Source organism: Alligator mississippiensis, chromosome 14 (genome assembly GCF_030867095.1).
Source record: "Alligator mississippiensis isolate rAllMis1 chromosome 14, rAllMis1, whole genome shotgun sequence".
Classification (NCBI taxonomy): domain Eukaryota; kingdom Metazoa; phylum Chordata; order Crocodylia; family Alligatoridae; genus Alligator; species Alligator mississippiensis.
Genome location: NC_081837.1, coordinates 32,408,452 through 32,424,236, shown reverse-complemented (window position 1 = coordinate 32,424,236; position 15,785 = coordinate 32,408,452). Strand labels below are relative to the sequence as shown.

Below are 15,785 nucleotides of genomic sequence, written 5' to 3'. Positions count from 1 at the left end.
GTCAGGACGGCCAGACCCAGCTGCAATCCTCCTGGGGCAGTGGAGGTAGAGAAGGGAATAACCCCCTCCCTGCCCCCTCTGCCTCAGGGGCCATGCTGCAGCAGCAAGGGGGGAGCACCCGGCAAACCCGGCTCGGGTCCCTGCCAGGGGGATAGGGACAGGGAAATTAAACCCCTCTCTGACCAATTCACTCCAGGTTACTGTCAAGGCTGCCCACGCCCCCCCAGCACAGCTCCCCTGCAGCAGAGAGCACGCTCTAGCACCCCCCGGCGCCTGGCCTGAGCAACTGCAGGCATGTGCCTATATTTCCTCAGGCCACAAGGAATGTCTGTACTGTTGCAAATCGGTTCAACCTAGGCAGGTTAGGCTAACCTGCAAAGATTGAATCAATTCAGGCTCTGGCTTTTTGAATGTCTGTCCCTAGCCCAAAAGCATGCTGCTCAAATATACATAATCAAACCACTTTTCACCAAGGCGACGATCCTTTTGCTTCTCGTAAAGCTGAAATGTACAAGTCTCAATGTGTGTGTGTTTCTTTATGGGAGAGTTAGTGGCTGGGCTGAAGTGGATAGACAGGGCTTGAACCAGTCCTTTGGGGTAGGTCTGCTTGAAATGGCAAGCTTCGGAGACAACATGGCACATTAACACTCTGCAACTTTCAGTTTCGGGATACTCAGTTACTGATCACTTGTCTTGTTTGTTTCATGTACGTTTAAAGGTCTCCACTTCACAGCTGCTCCTCGTCTACTGCCCCATACGCGGCCCGAATGAGCTCTATAGTCACTCTGTGTGTTTATAAGGCGGTGTTCTGGTACCAGGCCAAAATACTTGACCTTTCATCCAATTATACTCCTGGGCACAGTTTGTTACCTGCTTCTGACAAGTGGCCTACATGCCTGATGTTTGTCCCAAGGTGTCCGGAACAGAGGCAGGTGGTGGCATGCAGCCCCAAGCAATAGCACCTCCCTCTGTGACCTGGGGAAGCTGCAGTGCTTTATAGGCTGAGCTGCATGGGAGCTCTTCAAGGAAAACCCTCAGTGCTGTATGGAGCTGCGTGCAGGCAGTTCATCAGGGTGCTCTCCCCTTAGAACTGGTGATGAATGAGAGGAGAGACTGCTGAATGGATACTGCAGGTACCAGAGGGAAGATCTGTAGTTCTTAAAAAGCCTATAGTGGATTCAGTAAGTGACAAGTAGTATTAACTCTCGTGTCCTGACTAATTCTGTCCCACTTAATTATATGCCGTCTGTCCAAAATCACCCACGTAGCTAAATCACAGAGAGAATTCTTCACACTCTGTCCTAGGTATTCTCATTCTAGGGCACTTTTTTCATGCCTTACCCTGATGTTGACCTTCCTGTTTTAAAGTTCCCAGGTTTGTTCTCTGTCCAAAGATGAGTATATGTCAAACCCTTCATTAAGAATGCTTCCTACATCTCTGGGAATGGGGGCAGCAGTAAAGAAATACAAAAATGAAAAAACACCCTAACTTTTCTATCCTGGATTACACTATCATTGCCCCACTGTGTAAAGTGGTGTTACTTCCATTTTACCAGCAGGGTGCCAAAGGACTAAGGACTAGATGTTTAAAGGTATCTACATACCTAATTCCCAAAATAACTTTAAAAATTTTGCCCTGACTTGGTCATAATCAGAGAAGGAAGTACATAGCAAAGCAAGGACAGTATCTGGCTTGCAGAAGTACCAAATTAGCAATCAAACCCATAGACCAGCAATTCCCAAACGGGTCCTAGGGCATTCTGAGGTATCCTAAGAGCCTTTTTAAAGGTGCTGCAGATTCTGGTCACTATTAACACTATTAGGATTAGCACCTACACAGAGTCAGGAGGAGCTTGCACCTGGTGGCAGTGGTGGCACAGGGTGGTAGATGGAGGCAGTGGCGGCCACGTGTGAGCTCCCCCCAGCATCCGGTCAGCTGAGTGGTGCCAGTATGGTCCGCAGAGGGGAGCTGCTGGGAGGCGGCAGCACGGGGTGATGCATGGCAGCAGTCTGTCCCCATCTGCCTGCGTGTATCCCCTAGCCCTTTTCCAAGTACCCCCAGGGGTGCACATACCCCTGCCCTAGGCCATCCTGCCTGGCTACTTCTAGCCTACAAAGTCCAAAAGTGGCAGGGAAATAACACTAAGCAGGAGAGCTGATTTCGATTGTTCATCTGAGTTAGGAGTTTGAGAAATATAACTGGCACAATGGCTTAGCACATTGCACTTTTATAGCCAGTGCCCTGTACAAAAGGTCTTCTCCCCAAATGACTGACCCAAGAAATGAGATATTATGTGAGATGTTGAGCCAACCAGTTCCCCTTCACCCTGAAGAGGGTGGAGTACATGGGAATCTGCCCTTTGTTCTAAGTTTATAGCCACTCATATATTTTATAGGCTGCACTGGAAGGGTTGGGGTGGGAGCAGGTGTTTTGCACGCGTGTGTGGGGCAGAGCGGAGCTGATGGGATCGTGCACATGGGATTCCCAGCTCCACTTCACTGACTGGGGAGGGCAAATGGAGGGGAAATCAAGCAACCTGCCCTTGTCTCCTGGAACTTGTGGGAGTCCCCAGCATACAAGACCTTACTGCTAACACAAATGAAGGCCTTGCAGCTGCAATGAAGAAGCAGCAGAGTCCCTTTTGGCAACATAACCTTTCTTTCTCTAACCCTCCTGCTTGCTTCCCTCTGTGAGACATGTCATTTCCTTGGACACTTCCAGCCCAGACCTTGGTTAGCCATGGACAGACCTTTGCCACAGCACAGCTTTGAGGGGATGTTCCTGCTGCCTGCCCCTCTCCCCGTCCCTTACAACAGTAGGCCCAACGGGGAGATACACAATGTTTGAGAGAAAAAAGCAAGGCTGATTTAATCCCGTGCAGACTGGTACCAGAGCTGGTTCAAGTGACACAGGAGTGAAGACAAGAGAAGCAGATGGAAGGGTCCTGCATGACCACAATGGTCTCTTAACTATTAACTAGGGCAGGGGTGCCAAAGATACAGCCCATGGGCCAGATCCAGGCTGCAGAGCCATGTCCTCCAGGCCATGGAGTATGTAGCTATGTCATCTTGGCCTATGGGGCTGCTCATGGGGCCAGAAATTTGGTGGCAGGAGCAGCAGTGGCTGCCATGGGCCTGGGACCTGCACCAGTTAACACTGGTGCTGGCAAATTTCTAACCGCATGGGCGAGATGACAGCTCCGTGCTCTGGATCCACCCCACAGACCAGCTCTGCATGACTTGTCCAGCTCATGGGGCCAGATAACACTCTGATCCAGGGAACTGAGCACCACTGCCAGAATCAGTCCCAACCCCAGATGAAGGGATGGGATCTGTGACTTAACTGAGCATGAGGCAAAGGGCACATCACAGCCACTTCAGATCAACAGCTGCCCCTACCTCAGTCTGCATCAATGCCAGAGTTCCCATTGACTTCATGGAAGCAGGATCGACCCAGTTATCATGGTTCCCCTTGGAACCATTACAGTTGGGCCAGCTTTTTTACACAAATTATATTTGTCACAAAAAATAAAAAAATTGTCTCAAAATGCTGGCTTGCATCCATAGATGCTTCTCAAGCAAATCCCAGGACGTCATTCTCCCGTTGTACTCAACCTTGGCGAGGCCGCAGCTGGAGTACTGCATCCAGTTTTAGGCTCCTCAATTCAAAAAGGATGTGGAGAAGCTTGAGAGAGTGCAGAGGAGAGCCATGATCACAGGTCATGCACATGATCAGATGCACATGATCAGAGGTCAGGAAAACAGACCTTACCATGACAGGCTGAGAGCCCTGGGGCTCTTTAGCCTGGAAAAGCGCAGGATTAGGGGCGATCTGGTGGCCACCTATAAGTTTCTCAGGGGTGACCACCAGTATCTGGGGGAACGTCTGTACACCAGAGCACCCCAAGGGATGATGAGGTCGAATGGTTATAAACTACTACAAGACCCTTTCAGGCTGGACATAAGGAAGAATTTCTTCACTGTCTGGAACAGCCTGCCACCGGAGGTGGTTCATGCACCTACATTGAACACCTTCAAGAGAAATTTGGATGCTTATCTTGCTGGGATCCTATGACCCCAGCTGACTTCCTGCCCCTGGGGCAGGGACATGGACTTGATGATCTTCCGAGGTCCCTTCCAGCCCTAACGTCTATGAAATCTATGAAAATGAAGTTCTGGGTTGACATCTCAAAGCATTATGAGGCCTGAAATGACTATTTTATTCTATTTCTTCTCTCTCAGATAAAACTGAAAATGCTCCCACTTGACTTGCCTTCATGTATTAATTTACTTTTCTTTTCTCTTTCAGTTCAGATGGCAAACAGACAAATCCACCTGCATTTCCAGAGCTCTGTCATGGCTCTATCAGGCCACCTAGCGGTGATGACTAGAATGGTGGTGAGAGGCAGGGCAGATTTGCACCTGATAGACCAGTGGGTCTCAAGCCTTTCAGCCTCCGGGCACCCCTCCATACACGTAAGGCAGCCCTTGCATCAAAACTAAGAGCTGGCATTTTTCCATCTTTTGACTACAGAAAAATAACAGAGCAATTCTTCTGTTGCAAAGAACGAGGTGCCCTAGTGCACTAGGCTACTGGTAGTGATTAGGAGTGTGTGAGAGGCAGGGTAGTTTTGCACCTCCTGATACAACCTGGATGAGAATTGCTGTTATAGGCCCTCATGGCTACAGTATCACTCCAACACTTTTCTTGGAAGTCCAGACACCCATCAAAAATGCTTTTTGGACCATCTCTCATCGTGTGGGATCAGCTCACAGGCTGTCACATAGAGCCCCTTCCTATTTACTTCCCTAATGACCTGGTGCATCCCCATAGTGATACAACCCAGCCTGGCTCTGTGGCTTTGTTTAGTCAAATCATCAGATATAAGTCCTTGTGCTTCTGTCAAGGGGGTTAGTGATCACTCAACCTCCTGAGGATAGGGAATGAGGGCAAGGGCTAGGGTTAAAAGAGCAACATTATATCACAGATGGAAGAAGTATCTGTGAGCAAAATGCTCGAAGGGGGAAATCACATGTGTGGATGTATTTCTGGGGCTATGTGAGAATGGAAAGGCAAGGGGTTGATATCCAGAACTAATGCAAATAGATTAGGGTCTGCTAAGGACCAGCAGGGATGATGCTAGGGGAGCATTGCAACACTAAAGCAGTGTCGGGGCCAAGGGCTGGAACAGCTCGCCTCAAGAGCAAAGGGCACGAGGTCCCTTCCAGCCTTAAACTTCTGTGAATCTGTGAGGGGAGCAGCAGCAACCCTGTGTCTGGAACTGCAGCACTGCACCAGAGCACTGATGTTTAAGAAGCCCACGCATGGGGCTGTGCAGTCCAGAACTGGGGCTCACTGAATTGCAGGGTGGCAGTATCTGGGAGTGCTACTAAGTTGAGGTCCATGGCAGAGCACAGCATACTAGGGATCAGGAAGTGGGCAGGTTGGAGCCAAGGTCATTATCACAGCCAGGGCTTGGGAGGCACCTAAGCAGGGCCACCTACGCTATCCCTGCCTCCAGACCATGCCTTAGATCTTCCACTGTCATCAGCAGCCTCAAGATTGCTTTCCTGATTTCATAATGAGGGACCGTGCAGTGACGAACACATCACACACCCTACACCTCTGTTCTAAGGACAGTCTTTTAATAACCGTACAGACACAGCAGTCACATCTCACAAACTGGACATGTCAGAGCTGGGTGGTGAGAGCAGGACCAACAGTTCCCTCCCAGTGCTGTCTGCCATAGCTGGTGGAGAAGGACAGGACAAACACATCTAGCAACATTTGGGTTGGGTACAAGACTAAGAAACTCAGACAACCTGCCTCCATGTAACCATCAGCACGTGGCATAGGCATTTCCATTCTGTATGGCACAGGACATGAGCAGGATGGTTGTGTGGACACTCACCCTTAGTATTTAATATGATTGGCACTTCGGGTCACAATGTCAATACCTTCTTGGACTTCCTACAAATGCATGCTCACGTCACTCCATTGGGTGGATACAGCAAGCCAGGACCTTCAGGAGGCAATGGCAGTCCTCTGCTATAGTGCCAGACTGGAGCAATTATTTCACTGTATCAAGTGAGGCAGTGGCTACTGCCACTGCTGGGACTGGGGACGGCTGTGGGGCAGGGAGTGATAGAAACACAGAAGGACTGGATTATCTTTTCAAAGGAGATTTTCACAAATGGGCTGGTTCGAAGGCCATTGCTGGAATAGGCCAGCAGGGAACAAAGCTGCAGGTGATAGGAGGCAGGGGTGGAGGGAGATCTTCGTCCTTCCAGGAAGCACCTAAGAGGAAAAGAAACAGCCTAATAGTAGCTTTGTGCAAAAAGGGAAGGGTTGTATTAGATTGAGTGAGCAAATTGTCAGGGCAGGACAGAGTACGACTATCCAGCAGCTGGAGCAGGGGAGGGATACCCCAGCTAGCTTTCATCTAGCAGCCTTGGATGGCAACCGTGAAGTTGCAACAGCCTGGACATGACTGTGTGCTGCGCCAGTTGAGTACACGTCCATGACCCACATTGTACAGCCTTCCCTGAAGCCCATACCATGAGAGGCCCCTGCTATCATTACATCTCTTGAAGATTAGACTGGATATATTTATGGAAGAGAGTGTGATATAACAGGGCATCCTGGCACACTGGTCCTTGTGTACGGTGGAACCAGTGTTTGTGGTCCCCAAATTGGCGCATACTAGAGCAAACTGCCTTGAGTGTGGAAGGTATCTGGTGACCCGATGCCTCAGGTCTTTTCCTGGCTGCCCAGAAGGGATTTTTTCCTCTCCCCTCATGAATTCTGCTGGCTTCTAGTGTCTTTCCCACCTTCCTCTGAATGTCTTGTGGGATGGTAGGGGAGTTTTGACTGAGGCTCCTGCCAGAAGCTATAATAAAGCCCAGAGGTTCCTGGCTAGGGGGTATTTCTCTTCTGTTTGGGCTCACACTGATCGGCAAATCCCAAATCAAGAAGAATTTTTTCCCCTAGGTCAGACTGGCATGGACAGTGAGGGTTTTCCTTCCTCTACAGCATGGGCCTTGGTCCTTTTCCTTGGATCTTCTGAGCACACATTAACCACCTACTTTCTCCGTCATTGGAGTGGCAGAGCATAGGCAGTGCCCTTGTCACCCCCTGCTTTTACCCATGGCATGTGATAGGGTGTTCTTCATGGCCCAGGAGGCTCCTTCCAGTCTTACGTTCCTAGGTCCCTGTTACCTGTGCTCACTAGATTTAAGCCAGCATGACTAAATCTGCTAATGCTGGTTATGCCTCCCCTGTGTAGATACAGCCTTTGGTCAGCAGGGGCTTTGACTTAAAAATGAGAAGTTAAAGCAAATAACTCCAAAGGATGGACTCAAACCAGAAAAGCCATCCCTCTGTGAGACAGGGTTTACCGCCAGGGGTTTGGGCCATGTATTGCAGTCTAGGTGAGCGGGGTGTCTGCTGCGGGATCCTGCCCAAAGGCAAGTTGAGGCAGTGCATGATGCAACTGCAGCCTGCAAACAGAAGCACGGAGCAGCACTGGCAGACACCCAGGTACAATTTATCTCATAGCACAGATCACCAGGTGCAGTGAATTCAGCCCCACCCTCAAATTCCTTCTAGCATGAACGCAGGGGCTCTGCATTGGGAAGGGGGACTAGACAGTTCTTAATCATCTCAGGTGCGCCCCTGCCTGGCCTACTGCTCACTGGGGCTCAGCCCTTCTTGCTGGGCAGGGTAGTGACTTTTGCCTGTAGTGCAGGGGAAACTATGCCTTAGGATCACCAAATCATGGAAAAGCAGGGCTAGGAGGGCCCACCAGAGGCTGTCTAATCCAACCCCATTTGAGGCAGAATCATCCGTATCCAAAACACCTCATAAAATCCAGTGTCTAGCAGATTAGTAAAACTACACAGTCAACCCAGACCCAGCCAGAAAGCCCAGAAACCTGCCACAGATAAAGCTGAGAGACAACAATAGCCAATGTCCTGTGAGGGCTGTTAAAATATGCTCAAGAGATCCAAGGAAGAGGGCCACATGTCCCCATTGCTACAGAGGAAGGCAACCCCTCAGTCTGCAACAACCTGGCCATAGGGTAAAATGCGTTCCTGACCCCAAATGTGGAGAAGAGGCAAGACTTTCTAGCCAGGAGCCTCCGACTTTTAGTCCCAGAAGGACCATGGGCCTTCCACGGTCAAGATCCCTTTTCTCAGCTGCAGCCAACACCCAATGCTTCTAAGGAAGGTGAAATGCACCCCCTACCCCCAACCCTTGTAGCAACACAAGGGGGAAAAATTCCTTCCTGTCCCCATATGGCAACCAGCAAAGCCCAGAAGCATGGGAAATACCCATAGGAGAACATAGGCACACCAACTCCTGCATCATCCCTGACCAATGCTTGTCCAATCTCTTCTTGAAGACCTCCAATGGGTTCCCTCCTGAAGGAAAGTGTTTTGGCCTCTTACAGAATAGATCTAGGGTTTTTGCCTCTGATCCCAACGGCCAGGTCAGCAGTCAGATGGGTCACTGCACCCACTCAGCTTACAACCACAGGACAAAATGCTTCCTAAACCCAAAGCCTAGGGACTAACCAGCCACTGGGTTAGTCTTCCAAGAACAAGAATCAAAGCAAAATTGTAACTGAAGGGGGGATTCCAGGCTGGAGGCACTGCCTGTGCACCATTTTGTTGAGTGGAGCAGATGGCATGAGAGAAAAGGAGAGAGCAGGAAGACAGGGAAGAGCACAGTACCTCTCACTGGCCTGTTGGAGACTTGGCAGCATCAAACATCTTCTTCCTACCCTCCATTCCAGACATGGCCTCCACGTTCTTACGCCAGTCACCCACTTCCACTGGACGTTCCTGCAGGGAGAGGCAGACTTGGGGTCACAACAGAACTGGGCTTAGGGGAGCTTGGGACTGAGCCATTGAATCTGTACCTCTGCACATCAATTATATATGAGCTGCATGTTCAGGCTGTGGGATCATGGGTCCAAATTGCTGTAGTAGCTCCAGGCAGCACATTGTGTGGGGGCAACAAGCAATAAAACGATCCAGTCTCAATGATACCTTTTCCTTATAAATCAAATAATCTATAGGATGTACCATCTCCTTCAACCTGCTGTACCCAAGGAGAGCCCTTGGGGGTGTTGTGGAGTTATGATTTTGGAACCCAGGATGGCCCTTAACATGAATATAGACTGGAGATAGCTGGGAAAGCAGGAATAAAGGCCCAAGCCTGGGAAGTACTTAAGCACTTCGACTTGCTGTGCTTGGGAGCCAGAGGCATGTGGCATCTTGCATAGGCAGCCCTGCCCTTGCAGAACCAGGCCCTTGGAGTCCATCAGCTCCTGCCAGCATTGTTCTTCATGGAGGTTTGGATAAGGGCAAAGTACTGTCATTAGCGCAGAGCAGGCTATATGCCAACAGCTTACTCTTGGCTGCAGCTGAAAGGACTGGATAATGTTATCACAAGGAATAGCAAAGTAGGTAAGGATTATGGCCATGGAAACTTCTGCTTCAGGGCATAAAGTGGTCACTCAAGGGTCAGGAAGGGAACACACCCATCATGTGTATCATCATTTGAATCATCAGGTCCATCTCCTTACTATAAGCCATCCTGGACTGGCCTTTGCCATAGGATGAGTGTTGGATTAGTCAAATCAAGAGTTTAATCCAATATACAAATCCTAGAACTAGCTTTCATTCCATGTACTTCAATCCAAAACAAGAGTAGCTGCATGGCATTCAGTGGAATTACATCAATTGCATCAGGCCTCTAAAGGCACTGAAGTCACAGAAACCTTTCCTTCTGATTAAGTGAAGTGAAGTTACTCCGCATTTATGCCACCTTGTAAGGTGTAAGGAGTAAGCAGAATTAGAACTGGGCCTTTAAGGTCAACTGCAGCCCCTCAATAGGGAATCAACCTAAGCTTGTCTCTTATCTTATGCCCAATTTGACTCTTTGCACAGTGAAGGATTTCACATTGCACATGTGATAACAGTGCATGCAGGTGATGTCTTTATGCACAACTGGAGGATGATTAAGGCCTTTTTGAAAATGCGCCCATGTGTCAGCATCACCAGCCCCAAGCATTCAGAAGTCATGAATCAGGCCTCCAAACAACAACACGGTCTAAAAAATTAGGAGATTTAAAAAAATAAAAATAAGTGTAGTGCCTGAGCATTTGCCTTCTTGTGTTGGAGCCTTTAGCAGTCACATCTTCCCCACAATCAGGAGGGCTAGAAACTTACTTCTTAAAAGAAACAGAATTGAAGAAGAAGAATTGAGATTCTCCTGTAATCCCAGGACTTCAAGACCTGTGTCTTGAACAAAAACACCTAAAGCAGAGATGGCCATGAAATGGAATTTCCATGTTGAAGAAAACTACATCCCCAACCGGTGTAAATCAACATAGCTTTCAAGAGAACTATGCCAGTGAGTTACCCAAGATAAGGATCTGGTCCACACTCCAGGGAGAGAGGAAGGAAACAGTTTCCACTAACTATTCATCACTCGCACAGACTTGGATCTCATTTGTCAGTTTTAGTAACTTTTCTCCAACCCAGTTAGGAAGGATAGACACAAAACCTCCTCATATTTAGCTGGGTTCAACTGCATCATTTCTGAGCAACTAAAACCTGTATGATCTCATAGCGATCCCGATCTCACTAGACTAATATCACTGTGCACACACACTCCCTTGTTTTTTGGATAAAATCTCTAGCAATTTCACAAAGTGATGAATCGAGCACTGATACTACAGTGGGAGGTGATACTCAGGGGAAGCAGGGATGTCTGACACATGCTCCCTCAGGCAACCTTTGGATAGGGGTGAGCCTGCTCTAAGCCATCTCCTCCGTCTCTGATTCACATGGCCATTTGGATGAGATGCAGTTGGGAAAAAGGAGGACTGATCTTGATCACCCACCTTCTCTGTGTCCTCCTTCTTGACAGATTTCAGATTGGCTCTCAGGTCCATGGAGACTTTGTGCTTGGAGCCAAGCAAAGCCCTCAACATGGCATCAGCAGACACACGGACACGCCGCAGCGGAGGGCGCTTGAACTTGCCACGGAGGTCGAGCACTTTCAGCTTCAGGTCTTTAATCTAAAGGTGAAGGGAATATCAAGGTGTAAGAGTCACGTCACAAAGCTGAACCATACCAGAAAGAGGCCCCTGATTCTGCTTCACACCAACATGGAGCAAGCACCTCTGCCTGCTCCCAGAACCACCGTACATAGACCCTCAACTTCTAGGGCTCCGGGATCTTCACAGGAGCCCACTCGGACTGAGCACACAACAGAGGTGATTCTCTAGATAGGACAATCTCAAATGAAGCATTAATTCTCAGTCCAAGACATCTACCTGTTCCTAGCTCCAGACACTGCATCCGGTTGCTAATGGATAAGAGTCCCTGGCCATGTCTGCTGCACTTGTGCTAAGAGCCACCGATCCAGTGCTCTGTCTCACCGTTCAAGAGTCACTGCTGGAGCCCCTGACTGATGAACATGGGAGCATCTGGGATATTGTGTGGTACCCCATAGAAAATCCTGACCTTGGTCATCCCTGAACCCCATGGACCACACCTAGAGTTTTTGGGAGCTAGGGTTGTCCTGTGGCTCTGAAATGGGCCCATGGTACCTGAGACTGGGCAGAACTAGCTGATAGCTTGGCTGAAGTCTGTTGCTTTGCAAGGCTCTTTCAGCCCATCCATTTCCCTGTATCCAGCTGCACTCTCCTGGCCAAGAGCACCAGGAGGCACCTCCTGAAGTTTACCAGTTCACGTACCACCTTTGGGAAACTCATTGAGAAAGGAACTGCTGGGACACCATGCTCATGTATTGCCAGTGCACGTGCCACCAGTGGGGAATGCCTGGGCATGGATGTGGTACTTGACAAGGACACAGAGAAATGAGTGTGATTCCTATCTCTGTCTCTAGCTTATTGGGTGACCTAGGGCAAGTTTCTTCCTGCCTGCCTACCCTTCCCATCTTCTGCTGCATCCATCTTGCCTATTTAAACAGCAGGCTCTCTGGGGGCAGGGACTACCTGTTATTGTATCTGAACAGCAGAAAGAATGGTTTGGGAGTCAATGGAAGCTTTTATCATCTAAATGGTAGTAATCAGGCTGGCTCGGCACATAACACAGAGCAAAATGAGTAACAGCTGCTATGTATATGAGAAATAAATCACAAGTCATTGCCTAGGTATCCAATCCAGAAGCCATTTGGCCTCCTCTTCTCCTCCTACCTCTCTGGTGTTGTGGTGGCATTTTGCTTCGATGTCGTATCTCTCCTCATCCACGATGTCGATCTTTTCATGCAGTTCCCTGCATAGGTCCTGTAGGATTAGAGCACAGAAGGAAAGTGCCAAGTGAAAGCTCTACATGCTGTTCCTGCCTCTGAGCTTTGCTGGGGAAGTTCTGCCTGGTTATCCCATGTATCTCACTAAAAAAAACCAGCCCCTTAGCACACAGCAGGTTTCTAGTGCCCTCCAATATGATGCTGATGCAGCATCAGTCAGTCATCCCAAAATGCCAGCTGCTAACATCTTCCTAGGGGCTATGTGAGAAACCCCCTTTATATGTTCTACCCTGCAGGAAGGGACACTGGCATGATTCAACTTTCCAGGGGGATTCATCCAGAAGTGACTGGAAGGATTTCCTCACCCCTGCTTCAGCCTGCATAATAAAGAACAGAATGGCCCCCCCACCATCCCTGGTGCCCCTGCCCGCTTCTCCTCACTCCCAAACAGGCTTGACGATCCCAGCTCAAAGCATACCTGGAGCTGGCTCAGGGAGAGCCCGCTGGTACTCAGGGGTGTGATCCGCTCAGCCAGGTACCTGTCCTTCTCTGACAGCTTGTCCACTTGCTCTTGATCCCATTCTTCCTTTGCTTTGGCCAGCATCAAACTCTAGATCATACAACGGCAGCATGAGCACATACATCAGCTCTGCCATGCACCTCTTAGGGTGGGGACAGACATCACTTCTGAAGCATTTCAAATGCCTCTGAAGCACTTCAAAGGGCAAGAAGCCAGACCCACATGCCCTTTTAACTGCTCAAAACTAGCTGAAGTGCTCCAAAAGTGACCTTGGAGGTCTTCAAGAGGAGGCTTGACAATCAGCTGGCTGGGGTTGTCTGACCTCGGTCCTCTTTCCTGCCAGGGGCAGGAGGTCGGACACGATGATCCATTGGGCCCCTTCCAACTCTATAATCTATAATCTATGAACCTATGAATCTGCTGGAATGAGGTACTATTTAGAAGCATTTCATTTTTCTTGTTATAGGTGGATTCTCTAAGGAGTGCAAGAGAGGACCCTTCAGTCCTCCACTATCCCACAATGCTCTGCTTTGTCACTATGCATCCATAGTGATTTTGGAGAGCTCTAGCCTCGGGGAGGGAAGAGAGGGAGTAACAGGAATGATATGCCTATCCCTGGCTGAAACACTCCATTTTTAAACAGTCCAAATGTTATGTCTGCTCATAACCTGAGCCCTTACCCCAAAGAGAGACACCCCAGAAGGAAAGCCTGCCTAACTCACAGTGTGTCTATGGTATTGGACCCCGACAAATAGGAAGGCCATTCAGGGAGTATCTTCCCTAATCCAGAGAGGGGCTGCCATGCCATGCTCCCACAAAAACTATTTCCCCCATCACGTACCATAACTCCCAGCATAGGGCTGAGCTGCTCAGAGGGGGGAGAGGAAATGAAGAGATGTCCCTGTTTTCAGGGGATCTGCTCTGGCTTTGCATTAGCATGGGCAGTCTCTCTTCATTCATCCATTTTCCCCTTCAGACTGAAAGGTTTCCCTAGACCCGTGGCCTGTCTGCCAAGTACCTGATGCACTCTTGGCACTATTCAAATAACAATAATAATAAAAAAAATAACCAGAGACAGAGCGGGCAGTCCCTGCTTCACAAATCCCATGCGCTTTGCTTGGGATAGATGCATACTTGATATCTTTGCCTGCTTATGATGCACTCTGGATAAGCATGCTGTAGCTCTTCCTAGTGTCTACCCTACATAAAGGATAAGAGGATATTTAGGCAAACAGAGCCAGGCCTTTGTCTATGCTAAAGGTGGTCCAGGATGGTCCCTTTCAGCCTTTGCTGCAATGCCTTTTGCACAGGCGTCTCCAACATGTGCTTTTTCTGTTGGTTCAATCCTAGGTGGTAACACAGGGGAAGCCTGAAGTGGCTACAGATTCATCACAGGTACTAGGGTGTAGGGTTAGGGTTAGGGTTTTTAAACCTGAAAGCTTACTTTAAAAAAAATTTGCAACTATTTAAGTTGGTCTAATAAAAGATATCAGAGTCACCCAAAGAAGCTTGTCTGTCACAGGTACTAGGAATTGCAAGTATGGATTTTGAGGCGACCTCTGTCATAAGCTTCTCCGAGTACCACCCTGTTTGTCAGCCCAAAGGGGTTCCCTGGCAGGGAACATTTGCAACATGTTTCAGCCGTGATCATTTTCAGCCCTGACTTACTCTTCCAGTCAAGACAAAGCCAAAGGGAGTTTCTACTCCTTGGGACTCACCTTCAGCATGAGTTTGCGCGAGGCTGTGATCTTGGATTTTCTCTAAAGGGAAAGGAGGAAACAAAGCATTTTAATGCAAATGCATTATAAAAAATACCTGCTAGTGTCCTGAATTTAAAACAAGAAAACATTCAGGAGTATCTCTTACCTCCCTGCAGTTGTTTGTTCAGTCCGGGAGAAGAAACAGAGAGGAGGAAAAACAGAATATAGCATCAATAGACAGGCATCAGACATGTCTGGAGGAAGAAATCCTTTCAAGTTCTGATACGGGTGCAGATGCTTTCCTTGCCATGCCATGCAAAATGTGCCACAGACCAGAAATATTTCTGTGGGCCAGATCTGCAGCCAGTGTGCGGCAGGGTTGTTCCTCTGATCTCAGCCTGTCGATCTCATGACACATTTCAGCCCCTTCAACATGACACTTTCCAATGAAGGATTGTTCCCATTAAAATATATATATATATATATTCCAAGTGGTTATACTCACTCTCCCCACACTTTTTTTTTAGAATCAGACAATTTGGACTTACATGAAATTTCAGTGTCACCAAACTGACCTACTTGACCAAAGACATGCAACATTTCAGAAGTTTCTCTAAAATATTGGACCATTGGCACAAAAATCAAAGGCAAACTTGCGGAGTCCTCCTGCTGTGAAGGATGTAGCACAAGGTAGGACTATGCTGCCCTCTAGCGGATTATTCGCAGGAGAACTGTGTGCATCCACTGTGGGAGTGGGCTCCTGGGTCCACTTCCAATCACAGTGACCTGCTCTGCACTTAGGTCTTCACATCAATCCCTGCGGTTGGCCAACGTAGAGTCTCATGCTGGTGCCCAAAGCCAAAGGGGAACATTTGCTACTTACGGTTCTGGCATTGTGATGTCAAACGCTGCACCTAGGATCGTGCAAAAACAAAATAATCAACAGCAAGGAAGCAAGGCCTAAGGCAGAACCCCCCCCTCTCCTAAACGAGATGTCACAATCAACAGCCTGTGATTATAAAGAGGACCAGGGCTGTGGTGGAAAGGGGCTGCAGCTCAGGACTGAGGTTCATTGACAGAGTTTGGGGTTAAGACTGGAAGAGCTGAGACTACTATGTAGAGTCACAGCGCGCCAGCAGTGGGTGGAGTAGGTCTGGCCTGAGAGGCATGGACAGAGCTGTTGCAGGGACACCAGCAGGGAGAGGTGCAAGTTGGGATGGGGCAGCATTGCCAGCCCATGACATGGAGTACAGACAGTCAAAAAGCCTGAGGCTCA

General features: G+C 48.8%; 1 protein-coding gene across 1 annotated transcript; it reads right to left on the bottom strand.

Moving 5' to 3' along the window:
* Positions 1 to 5,629: 5,629 nt before the first annotated feature.
* On the bottom strand, positions 5,630 to 15,410 carry TNNI1 (troponin I1, slow skeletal type; the record flags this gene model as incomplete). The annotated part of the gene is made up of 7 exons (XM_019492460.2): positions 5,630 to 6,298; positions 8,737 to 8,847; positions 10,917 to 11,093; positions 12,237 to 12,326; positions 12,768 to 12,899; positions 14,528 to 14,569; positions 15,393 to 15,410. Coding segments are annotated over 6 exons (567 nt in total), but the record flags the coding sequence as incomplete, so codon positions are not given.
* Positions 15,411 to 15,785: the final 375 nt, after the last annotated feature.